This window comes from Nerophis lumbriciformis, linkage group LG05 (assembly GCF_033978685.3).
Source record: "Nerophis lumbriciformis linkage group LG05, RoL_Nlum_v2.1, whole genome shotgun sequence".
NCBI classification, from domain to species: Eukaryota; Metazoa; Chordata; class Actinopteri; order Syngnathiformes; family Syngnathidae; genus Nerophis; species Nerophis lumbriciformis.
The window spans coordinates 51,242,076-51,255,115 of NC_084552.2; the positions used below are offsets into that span (position 1 = coordinate 51,242,076).

Consider the following 13,040-nt stretch of genomic DNA (forward strand, 5'->3'; position numbering starts at 1 on the left):
GACAAAAAACGTAATTATGATTTTTCTCTCCAAAATTTCGATTCGCTTTGCGATTTTTATTTTTTTTATACATATAAATGCATAAAACTGGAAAAATACCAAGTAGAGTTACTTTTGGACTGTGAATCAACATTCTTGTCTCAAGGTTCCACACATTCAAACAATATGCAATAATTTACTTTTTGAAAGTATTTTGCTTTACGCAGACAGGCCAAGAGCGTTTGTCTCCATCAGTGGTTCTCAAACTTTTATCATCAAGTACCGCCTCAAAAAAACCTTTAAAATACAGTAGTGTAGTCGGCCTAAGTATTCATTAAAAACAAAGCAGACGTTTTATTCAACAAATATATTTCATATTTTTTGCCACTCTAACATTACATACAGTTTGAACAGTAACATTTTGTTTGAAAATAAAACACTGTACTTTAATAAAGTGGTTCTTTGACACACCACAAGATGGAGCCCGCGTACCCATAGTTTGAAAATCACTGGCCCACATCATGCTCTTAAACGGAAGAAATAATTGGTAAAAACTATACAATGTTTAAATTGTAATGTAATCATAATATATGCAAGTAACCATTTAAAAGGATATCAACTTTTATTTCTCACTACTGTAGAATTGTTTAGCATTGTTCTGTAATTGGAAAGTAAATAACTTTATCCTAAATTTAAAAAAAAAAAAAAAAACACAAAATGGACTAAGCAAAATGTCACTTAAATAAATATGGAACATCTTAAAGAACATGTTTTCCCAGTTGGAAAAATTAGATCGGATGCTGTCATTTTGTTTATTGTCATCAGGTGATCACGGCATTCTTGCTCCTTCACCTGTGCTGATGGGCTTATATTGCCATCCGATTTGAAGCTGATTTGAAGGGCTCACTGCGTTCAGTTAGTTGTACTGTAAAACAAACAAGCTGAGGTTGTGAGAGCGATGCAGAGAGCGCGACCTCTTTCTCTCTGTTTGAAGCGAGAAACGAGTAAAGGCCAGGCTCAACAATTCTGATTGGCCAACATGTCTGTCACTCAAATGCCGGCGTAGAAAAAAAAGAAAAACCTCAGCCTCCTGCGGTGACGTAATCACACTAATTAAAACCGCAATGTCGATTCAGTGTCGATTAATCGTGCAGCCCTAGTCCAAATACTTTTGTCTATGTCGTGCCCTACATTCAGGGTGTGATCGTGTCCTCGGGTTGGAGCTTCGTTTGGGAGACTGTGGGCAGAAAGCAGGGCAGCTCTGTGGCATTTGATCTTTGTGCGGCAACAATCTGTCACTGGTGTTTGTGTGTGTGTGGAGTTAGTGTGTCGTGGCGAGACTGGAGCAGAAATAGGAAGTGTGAGACGCTGGAAGTGAGTGTGCCTGCAGCCATGATGGATGTTGTCACGTGCACATCCACCGTGCTGACTCTACTGCTGCTACATTACAATAAGCATTAATCGCCTCTCGCTTCATGTGTGTCGCTTCAGATTCCCGCCATTCTCCATCTTGCGCCAATCCATGCGCTGATGTGCACTCTTGCATGAGTTTAGCACAGGCGCGGTTGTCACGGTGATGGCTGTTGTGTTGTGGACCGAGCACGCCCACTTTGACCATCTCTGTATGCCCCCTGTGCAGGTCATCATGCCCCCCTCCAGCCGCTGGTCACTGGGCCACATTTACACCCCCCACCGGCCTCCTCTCCACCCTCCTCTTCCTCCCTCCCGACTCTTCCATCTTCCTCACAAAGCTCAGTCGCAGGTCCTCCACGCTTTTCCTTCCCTTCTCTTGATTTTATGATTTGAGTTTTTGGAAGGGGAACGCTCCATCTGTGAGCGCTTCCAGTGTTGTTCTGCGGATCGCCGCCTTCTGTCGTCGCCATCCTGCTTCTGCATTTGCTAACAACATGGCTTCGCTTCTCCTTCGCAATGTTTCGCTGCGGGCTCCAAAGGGCCTCCCGGGCCACCCTTTGGACAACCCTGCTTCAGTGGGCAGAAGTGTGAAGCAAGTGGTGTGCCGTCAGGGCCAGCAAGGCCTTCTCTGCTGGCCTAACATAACCACGAATCATGATCATAATTAAAGATACAATTATTTTTTTATTTACTTTCCCTAAATATCTAAAAGTATTCATACTCTCTTCATGTCATATTATGCTCCTTCCAGTGCTGTTGTTTTTAGTTTTAGTTTGTATCCAATCAGAATTCAGCAGGCTTATGTTGCCATGCTGTACCAAATCTGCCAGACGCCTTCAGAATCCTAAATGCAGGCTTCCGCCGTGCACTGTAAGTGAAGGGGCACATACAGTTGATAGACAGTTGCGATAGCCAATCAGATCACGAGTTGTTGTCAGTAAGGCCTTCTAGATGGCCTCACGTTGAACGTGACATTTATGCATCCTGTGATTGGATACTCAACAGACGGATGAATTTGAGAACACATTTGAGAACCCCTAAAGGTGAGAGACAGTTGCGATAGCCAATCAGATCACAAGTTGTTGACAGTTGCTGTTCTGTTACAACTAAAAGTTGTAAACTCTTGTTGTTAATGTGTGTCATGCTTGTCATTTAATTAACATTGTTACGAGGATGGATGGACATGTGTATTTGTCGCCATCATGTGGTCAGGGCAGGTAATATATCTTTGAGAAGTGTGTACTTTGAATCAAACTTTATTGACCGGAAGTTGCATAAGCGAAGCAGAGGATTTGCGGTATATTTTTTATTTAATAGCTGAAGCGTTTTAATTTATTTTAAATGCGCCAGAAAATAACCTGTTTTGGACACTGTTGATGTATTTCAATGCACAGTAGGGTGTAAATATGTTCCTGGACAGTTTTTCTCCAGCAATGGTCATGTGGTGACATCAAATATGGTGTTTTGAGAGGTAATCATTGAAGTCAGAGATCACTGAAGGCCTAGGTGGGAAACGCACGGCCCGCCACTGCGTGAAGCAGACCCTTCAGAAGTTTGCGATGTTGCAGTCACTCCATCCATCCATCCATCCATCCATCCATCCATCCATCCATCCATCCATCCATTTTCTTCCGCTTATCCGAGGTAGGGTCACGGGGGCAGCAGCCTAAGTAGGGAAGCCCAGACTTCCCTCTCCCCAGCCACTTCGTCCAGCTCCTGCCGAGGGATCCCGCGGCGTTCCCCGGCTAGCCGGGAAGACCCAACGTGTCCTGGGTCTTCCCCGTGGCCTCCTACCGGTCGGACGTGCCCGAAACACCTCCCGAGGGTTCGGGTGGCATCCTGACCAGTTGCCCGAACATCTGGCTCCTCTCGATGTGGAGGAGCAGCGGCTTTACTTTGAGCTCCTCTCGGATGGCAGAGCTTCTCACCCTATCTCTAAGGGAGAGCCCCGGCGGAGGAAACTCATTTTGGCCGCTTGTACTCGTGATCTTGTCATTTTGGTCATAACCCAAAGCTCATGACCATAGGTGAGGATGGGAACGTAGATCGACCGGTATATTGAGAGCTTTGCCTTCCGGCTCAGCTCCTTCTTCACCACTGAGGATCGATACAGCGTCCGCATTACTGTAGACACCGATCCGCCTGTCGATCTCACAATCCACTCTTCCCTCACTCGTGAACAAGACTCCGAGGTACTTGAACGTCTCCACAGTCGCTCCAATTGAAGCAAATTCCACCAAGCCCCGCCTATTATGTGTGACTTTGTCCGATTGCCGCAAGTTCCCCGCACAATCTGGCCAACGGGATTTGGCCCTGAACAGCGGCTTAATCAAAACGTAGTTTGCTTCTTGTGCGGACAATCCAGGAACAACAACATGTAACAATATCTCAACTCTGGCATTTATGCTGCCTTCCATTTACTTGGGAAGTGGGAAGTAGGAGTGACGTCCGCTCCGAGCATTCCAGTTCCGAAGTCGGAAATCAAGTCAAATCAACCTACTCAGTGGCCTTGTGGTTGGAGTGTCCGCCCTGAGATCGGTAGGTTGTGAGTTTAAACCCCAGCCGAGTCATACCAAAGACTATAAAAATGGAAATATTACCTCCCTGCTTGGCACTCAGCATCAAGGGTTGGAATTGGTCGGTTAAATCACCAAAAATGATTCCCCCTGCTCCCCTCACCTCCCAGGGGGTGATCAAGGGTGATGGGTCAAATGCAGAGAATAATTTTGTCACACCTCGTGTGTGAGTGTGACTATCATTGGTACTTTAAAGGCCTACTGAAATGCGATTTTTTTTAATGTAAACGGGAATAGCAGGTCCATTCTATGTGTCACACTTGATCATTTCGCGATATTGCCATATTTTTGCTGAAAGGATTTAGTAGAGAACATCGACGATAAAGTTCGCAACTTTTGGTCGCTGATAAAAAAGCCTTGCCTGTACCGGAAGTAGCAGACGAGTAGCGTGACGTCACAGGTTGTGGAGCTCCTCACATACGCACATTGTTTACAATCATGGCCACCAGCAGCAAGAGCGATTCGGACCGAGAAAGCGACGATTTCCCCATTAATTTGAGCGAGGATGAAAGATTCGTGGATGAGGAAAGTGAGAGTGAAGGACTAGAGGGCAGTGGGAGCGATTCAGATAGGGAAGATGCTGTGAGAGGCGGGTGGGACCTGATATTCAGCTGGGAATGACTAAAACAGTAAATAAACACAAGACATATACCGTATTTTTGTCACAGTTTGGCCGGGCTCCAGTGCAACTTATATATGTTTTTTTCCTTCTTTATTATGCATTTTTGGCAGGTGCGACTTATACTCCGAAAAATACTGTATATACTCTATTAGCCACAACACAACCAGGCTTATATTTAATATGACACAAATTAATCCCGCATAACAAACACCTCCCCCCTCCCATCCATATAACCCGCCAATACAACTCAAACACCTGCACAACACACTCAATCCCACAGCCCAAAGTACCGTTCACCTCCCCAAAGTTCATACAGCACATATATTTCCCCAAAGTTACATACGTGACATGCACATAGCGGCACGCACGTACGGGCAAGCGATCAAATGTTTGGAAGCCGTAGCTGCATGCGTAGTCACGGTACCGCGTCTGCGTATCCAACTCAAAGTCCTCCTGGTAAGAGTCTCTGTCGTCCCAACTCTCCACAGGCCAATGGTAAAGCTTGACTGTCATCTTCCGGGAATGTAAACAATGAAACACCGGCTGTGTTATCCGGCACACCAGTCAAGGGGGTGCATTCTACGGCGGGTGTGCGTTATCCGGCACAACACCTGCCGCAATACACCGCTTCCCACCTACAGCTTTCTTCTTTGCTGTCTCCCTTGTTCATTGAACAAATTGCAAAAGATTCACCAACACAGATGTCCAGAATACTGTGGAATTTTGCGATGAAAACAGACGACTTAATAGCTGGCCACCATGCTGTCCCAAAATGTCCTCTACAATCCGTGACGTCACGCGCAGGCGTCATCATACCGAGACGTTTTCAGCAGGATATTTTGCGCGAAATTTAAAATTGCACTTTAGTAAGCTAACCCGGCCGTATTGGCATGTGTTGCAATGTTAAGATGTCATCATTGATATATAAACTATCAGACTGTGTGGTCGGTAGTAGTGGGTTTCAGCAGGCCTTTAACTTTAACACATCCACAAAAGCTTATTTTTGCGTTTGCCTTTGCCTTGTTTCCGTGTGGACTTCCATCTGTCATGAGACATGGCGACCATCCATACATCACACCGTGTGGGGCCCACGAGGCTGCCACTTTGGACCAGACTGCAGATGTTGCACTCTTGTGTGTGTTTGTGTGCGCGTGTCATAAGATTGAGAGGTTTACGCTGTGATGATGATCGGTTCACAGCAGCGTGTCAGCCAAACTTCAAAGATTGCGGCCTTGCTATTTCCTCCCCCTGGTCCCGGGCAGTACGTGGTGTTGTGTGTCTGCGTCCTCGTCCTCTCACCCTGTCCTTGTTTTTTGGCAGATGGAGCAGGCGTCCATGGAGCAGAAGGGCCACGCCAACGTGCCGTGGATAGTGGAGCCGGCTCAGGAGGCCAAGAGAGGAGTCAACACCAAGTACGAGACCACTATTTTTTAACATACACCCCCCCCCCCTCCCCCGTCCTCCGTCCTCCGCCTTGTGCACTCCTGCGTGTGTGTGCCTTTCAGAGAGGTCGACCCTGCCCACCTCCCGCCGTACCGTTGAGGTTTTTTCAGTGGGGCTCGAGCACTGCGCGCCGCCGCCGCCGCTGATGAGCAAACACAAAGCGAAGCATCCCCCCCCCACTCCCCTCTCCTCTCCTCTTCCTCCTTTGTTAGGCCGGCCTGTCCACTGCATGACGACCTTTTGGTTCCTCACACCGCCATGACGCATGACCTTTTGAACCCAGGGCTGTGGTTGAGGTGCGTCCCCCCCCCTCCCCACCACTCCACTTCCTGTTTTTCGAGCTGTTCTTTTTGTTCTCATTCATCTTCCTCCGTCCTTCGCTCTTAATTGTCCTCCCGAAACTTGAATGCGTCTTTAAATCGTGCTAAGAGGAGAGGGGGCCTTTTCATTTGAAACACTAACAAACTTGTCATTTATTTTCTGTTACTTCAAACACGGGAAGTTGATCGTGTGTGTTTTGTATCCTCCCACCGGGCGGTCGTTGTTTTTGAGTAACGGTTGGGAGCGGGTGGGCACGGGGGACCGGGGACGAGCTAAAAAGGTGTCTTCAGCATGTGGCTTGTGAGACGCATGGTGGCCATTTTTGTCGGTGGGTGGCGTTGCAGAGGCGGAGCTCATGTGAGGGCTCTCTCGATAAGTGATGTCATCTCATTTGCAGGGCAGTGGCGGACGCTCATGTCTTTTACTGCGGAAATCAAAGAATGTAGCCAGCCGTAAACACGGACCTTGTCGCACGTAGAATACAAAACAGGACGCTCTTGCACACTTTTGAAAAGACTACAAACATGGACGCCATCCCCCTCACCCCACCTCCCCAATCCCCGTGTTTAAGGTTGACTACACATCGTTCCCATCATGCACTGAGGCTTGACGCACTGGACCAACACACAAACACACTCACACACACACACAAACTGCATGGCGACAGACCGTCCACTCTGAATGTTTGAACGCAGCCCCCGACCTTTGAACTTTTGGGAGGTCTACACAGAGATGGACAGCGGGCACGTGTCAATGTTGCTTTTTTTTTTTCTTTTTTTTTTTCTTTTTTAAATACACTTGAAGGTGAGAAGTTTAAAAACGATCTTCTGGTATCGGCCGACATTTCAATGTTTAACATGAGAGTATTATTATATGACCATGATGATATCTTGTGCAATTCTTGTCTACTGTTGTCTTAATGTTACATTATTTTTCTATGCGCTTGAGACCGGCGGCCCCTTTAAAAAGAAGCGCGAATGTGTCGACCCTCCATCACTTCTCAAGGGGCTCTTCTCTCGCAGACGGACTATTTTTCAAAGGTAGTGTCGCTCTATTATTTGGATCAGAGGCTATCCGCGTATAAAATGTACATAGATATTTTGCCAACTCATTGTTCATACCTGTAATGTAAGAGATGGACAGAATAATAAAGGACTTGCAGTATGTGGCACTGGAAAAGGAGCTACCAAAATAAAGAGTTTGAAAGGTGGTAGATTCTGTAGAGATGTATTTGGCGTGATATCACTGCTGACCAACTCATGTAAATAGGCTTGGGCTTCCAGCACGCTGATTTTTTGTAATTTTTGCCATTATTTATAACCCTGTAAAGCACATGGAATAAAATATGACTTGTACAACCATGACCCTCTCTGGATAATTGCTTGTCATAAGTTATTTCCTCGTCTGTGTGAGAGTACGATGAACATTTGCGGCCTGTGACCATCAATCAGTCCTGTGAGCAGAAGAAGAAGAAGAGTATTGGCCCATGAAGAAAAAGACTCAAAGCAGTAATACAAACTTGTACACTTACATAGTGTAAATGTAAATTATGCGGATGCCATTCTATATTTTGTAAAAAATTAAATAATAAAAATGCTAAAGACAGAACCTATACACATTTAACTATAAAACTTTGTGTCAGCTTTGTTTTATTGGTGGCAAAGCATCTGATTATTATTTATTAGTATCACAATTTCAGGTTTTTGTCATTACATTAGCGGCTTTTTTTCCCTTAGTTTTTGTTTAATTTCAACAATATGCAGCAGGCCAACAAAACTCGAGCTGCACTTTGGACACGACTGCCCTAACACATACAACACAGTAATATTAAGGAGTGGGTAGTGACAGGTAAATGACGCCTCTGTGATTGTATGGCACACTCACTTGCTGTATTGACACTGTACTCGTACTGTGTTTCTAAAAACTTTTACATTAGTTGGCGCTATAAGATCAAAAATGATCACCAGACTTCGGAAGTGTTTCCTTGTTTTAAATTCCATTTAGGTGACAAAAACTTGTGTAAAACGTGACACGCCACTCCTCCACTTCGTTCACTACGAGCTGCTAGACAAGAAATGCTTCCTGATAAACACAGTTTGTCGCTTCGCAGTCAATGCAGCTGTATTGGTCACATGTTGTTGTTTTTTTTTGCACTTCGAGGGACACGGTATCACTCTTGCGTCTCATCATGATGCATCGATGCTTCAGTATCGTTTGACCCATTGCTCATGTAGTGGGACAGCTTATGTTAGCAACATGAGCATAGCTATGTGAGCTACAACGCTAACATTACACTTACAGGTAACACTTACGGATATAATGATTAGCATGCGCTATGGCTAGGCCACGCTTTTTCAATATAAGAGTCTAAAGCAGAGGTGTCCAAAGTGCGGCCCACAGCTACATTTTTAACAGCCTGCAGCCCATACTAAAAAATCTATTAGCAAAGAAACATTTTAAAAAGAAAGGGAAATAAGGTGTAATTCAACGAGAAAAAGTTGCAAAGTTGACTGATAACACAAAGCTGCCATGCAGGCTTTTTTTCTTTACAATTGTCATGACTCAAAAAATAATAATGAATCATAATGAATGTTGTTATGAATTATTCACCTAGTAAAAGCTCCAATTACTTCACATCAAATATTTCAATTTGAAATATTTTTGGGGACAATATTACATTTGTGTGTGTTTTCCATAAAAAAACAAAGTTTTCTATTACAAAAAGGGCATAAAACAAACGGAAAAAAATAAACTGTAACAAAATAATAAAAACTTGAACAGTAATTGACGGATAAAGCTGAAGTTGACTTAGAGATTTAGGTGTCAAGTATGACATATTTTCAACACTTCAATGGGACCCTTTTGGATCTCTGAGAAATGTAATGGATTTTATTTTTAAAAAACGGTAATTCCTCAAAAAAATATAATGATTCAAAATCAATGTTGTCATGAATTATTCATCTATTTAAGGCTCCAATTACTTAACATCAAATGCAATTATAGTTAATTCACTCTTACCCATATTTTGGGTGGAAAATAATACGTATTTTGTGTATTTGTCATAAAAAAAACATTTTCTTTAAACAAATGGACATTAAACAAAAAAAGGAAATATCAAATAATAACACTTGTAGATATTTTAAAATATTTAAATTTAAAAAAAATTATAGTAAATAAATAAACCCTAACCCTAACATTTGTATGACTGAGACCCTTCCGTATCCCCTGGACCATGCTTGAGGGGAGCCCTGAAGGTTAAAAAAAAAAATTAAAAAAAAAAAATATATATATATATATATATATATATATATATATATCCACACTTATAGGTTCGATAAAGAAAAATATCCAAATGGACCCCGCATGCTTTGATTTTTCAGTGTGCGGCCATCAGTGGAAAAAGTTTGAACACCCCTGTTCTAAAGTGTGCCTCAATTGCCACCCTGTTTTTTTTTACTGTTTATTATTTATTTACTCTTTATTTGTATATGTATCCAAAACATACACTAGTTTGTGTCTGTTTCTTGCTTTATATAAAAAAAACGATAATATTTCAAATAAAAAGCTCTAACTTCCGGTCACCTCGAGACCGCCGTTCTCGAGTCCGGCAGCGGTACACTTCCGGGTGAAAGTAAGCCAGGCATCTTTCTTCCAATATTCTAATACATAAATTCATCTCTTCGTTTAAAGCAGAACAAATTGAATCATTAACTAACGACGTGGTTTATAAAGATCACCATACATGGACAGCCCAACTATTGGCTTTGGAGTTCGATTAAACTAAGGTGATGCCAATTAAGCTAACATGTTAGCTGAGCCAGGAATGAATGGACTTTTAAGGGTAGTGTCATGTCTGTGATCATGTTTTGTTTAGTTATGTTTTACTTGGTTTTTGGACACTTTTTAGTTCTTGTCTTCACTCCCTTGCTTTGTCACCATAGTAACCATTAGTTTCACCTGGTTCACATCCTCATGTCACGCACCTGTCTCACGTTTTCTCATTTTGAGTCACGCACCTGTTTTCACTAATCATGTCACCAGTATTTAAGCTTGTTGTTGCCAGACAGTCGGCCTGGTGACATTATCTATCTATCCGTCCATGCTACCCATGATATTCATGTCCACCTTTGTTATTCATGCTTCATGCCATGCCACAGTAAGTGTTTTTGTTTCGTGTTCTTAGTTAATTGTAGTGATGGGTTGATGAGGCCTCATGAAGCGTTTCGACACATTGCAAAACTGTATTGATACTGTGTCGATACTGTGTCACTAAATACTGACATCTGCTGGACATTAAAAATCACTACAGGCAACCTATGGACCGACTCAACTGACACTGATTTTATGCCCTAGTACAGGGGTCACCAACCTTTTTGAAACCAAAAACTACTTCTTGGGTACTGATTAATGCGAAGGGCTACCAGTTTGATACACACTTAAATAAATAAATGTATTGTCATTTGTAAGTTACACGTAAGTGTGATTTAAACAAGAATAGCTAAATAAATACATTTATATATATAAAAAAATGTGTATTTCTGTCTGTCATTCCGTCGTACATTTTTTTTTCCTTTTACGGAAGCTTTTTGTAGAGAATAAATGATGAAAAAAACACTTAATTGAACGGTTTAAAAGAGGAGAAAACACGAAAAAAATTAAAATAAAATTTTGAAACATTGTTTATCTTCAATTTCGACTCTTTAAAATTCAAAATTCAACCGACAAAAAGAAGAGAAAAACTAGCTTATTTGAATCATTTTGAAAAAATTAAAAAAATAATTTTTGGAACATCATTAGTAATTTTTCCTGATTAAGATACATTTTAGAATTTTGATGACATGTTTTAAATCTTTGAGCTATTTTAGAACAGGCCAGCGGGCGACTGATCTGGTCCTTACGGGCTACCTGGTGACCGCGGGCACCGCGTTTGTGACCCCTGCCCTAGTATATACAATAATATAAACCAAGTCATTGTATTTCATTTAGGATTATTTCATATCTTCATTTAAATAAAAATATTTTTTTATCTTTTTTAGATACAGTCAATAAATGTGAACATGCATCATAACATGGAAATCTAAGAGAACGTGTTGTGGATGATTGTGGACTGGGAATTTTTTTAATTTTATTTTATTACACATTTTTATAAAAAAAAAAAGGAAAGTTTTTCCGACGTATTACATTTTAGACGATTTCTCTTCTTAGTTATTATTTCTCCGGCTGTAGAAAAGACCCACTCACAGGGCACAGAGGAGGCGTCAGTGCGACACAGTTCGCGTATCGGTCACGTGACCAAAACAGCTCATGATCGGTCACGTGACTTTCTAAAAGCGGTACACGCACCGACACAGGGTTTCGCTCTATGAGCTCGACGCATGCGCCGATGCATCGGTGTTGCCGGACCCATCACTAATAAATATGTATTTACCTTCACGTCCACGTCTTGACAGGTAGACCTTTTTCCAGTTCAGTAGCTAACACTTTTTTTGGCTGCTATTTGTTAAATGGATGCTTTCCAGTTCATTATTTATTTTCCATCAACTTCTGCAGTGAAGTGAATTATATTTATATAGCGCTTTTCTCTAGTGACTCAAAGCGTTTTACATAGTGAAACCCAATATCTAAGTTACATTTAAACCAGTGTGGGTGGCACTGGGAGCAGGTGGGTAAAGTGTCTTGCCCAAGGACACAACGGCAGTGACTATAGGATGGCGGAAGCGGGGATCGAACCTGGAACCCTCAAGTTGCTGCCACGGCCACTCCGCCAACCTAGCAGTACCGCCCCAGTGTGTGAAGCAGTTTGAACTAGAGATGTCCGATAAATGCGTTAAAATGTAATATCGGAAATTGTCGGTATCGTTTTTTTTATAATCGGTATCGTTTTTTTTGTTTTTTAATTTTTTTAAATTTTTATTAAATCAACATAAAAAACACAAGATACACTTACAATTAGTGCACCAACCCAAAAAACCTCCCTCCCCATTCACACTCATTAACACAAAAGGGTTGTTTCTTTCTGTTATTAATATTCTGGTCCCTACATTATATATCAATACAGTCTGCAAGGGATACAGTCCGTAAGCACACATGATTGTGCGTGCTGCTGGTCCACTAATAGTACTAACCTTTAACAGTTAATTTTACAAATTTTCATTAATGACTAGTTTCTATGTAACTGTTTTTATATTGTTTTACTTTCTTTTTTTATTCAAGAAAATGTTTTTAATTTATTTATCTTATTTTATTATTATTTTTAAAAAGTACCTTATCTTCACCATACCTGGTTGTCCAAAGTAGGCATAATAATGTGTTAATTCCACGACTGCATATATCGGTATCGGTAATTAAAGAGTTGGACAATATCGGGATATCGGCAAAAAGCAATTATCGGACATCCCTAGTTTGAACCTATTCTATTTTAACCCCACCGTGTTTGTTCATATATTAAACGCTGTGTGTGTGAAGTCCCAAGGTTGATTCTTCTCCCTCTTTTACAATTAATAGCCATAACCTCCTCCTTAACTTCCATCCTTCGACTGGATAGATGGAGGAGTTGGACATTTCACCTGCAGCTATGATCACATCACCATGGAAACGGCCTACAGGTACTGCAGTTGATGAACTAGTTGTTCACAAAATTTAACATTTAATGTCAATTCCACTACTTTTTTCACCAAGTACCCCCT

General features: G+C 41.9%; 1 protein-coding gene across 6 annotated transcripts in view; it reads left to right on the forward strand.

Annotated features, from left to right (window-relative positions):
- anks1b (ankyrin repeat and sterile alpha motif domain containing 1B) overlaps positions 1 to 13,040 on the forward strand; it is a 261,822-nt gene that overhangs the window by 214,361 nt on the left and 34,421 nt on the right. For 4 of the 6 annotated variants that reach the window (XM_061959543.1, XM_061959540.1, XM_061959542.1 and 1 more), the window contains exon 28: positions 5,911 to 6,002. In XM_061959543.1, the coding sequence (XP_061815527.1) occupies positions 5,911 to 6,002 (92 nt within the window). Of the gene's footprint in view, positions 1 to 5,910; positions 6,003 to 6,751; positions 7,719 to 13,040 lie in introns of those variants that run through there. The other 2 variants (XM_061959545.1, XM_061959544.1) reach the window with 1 other exon arrangement.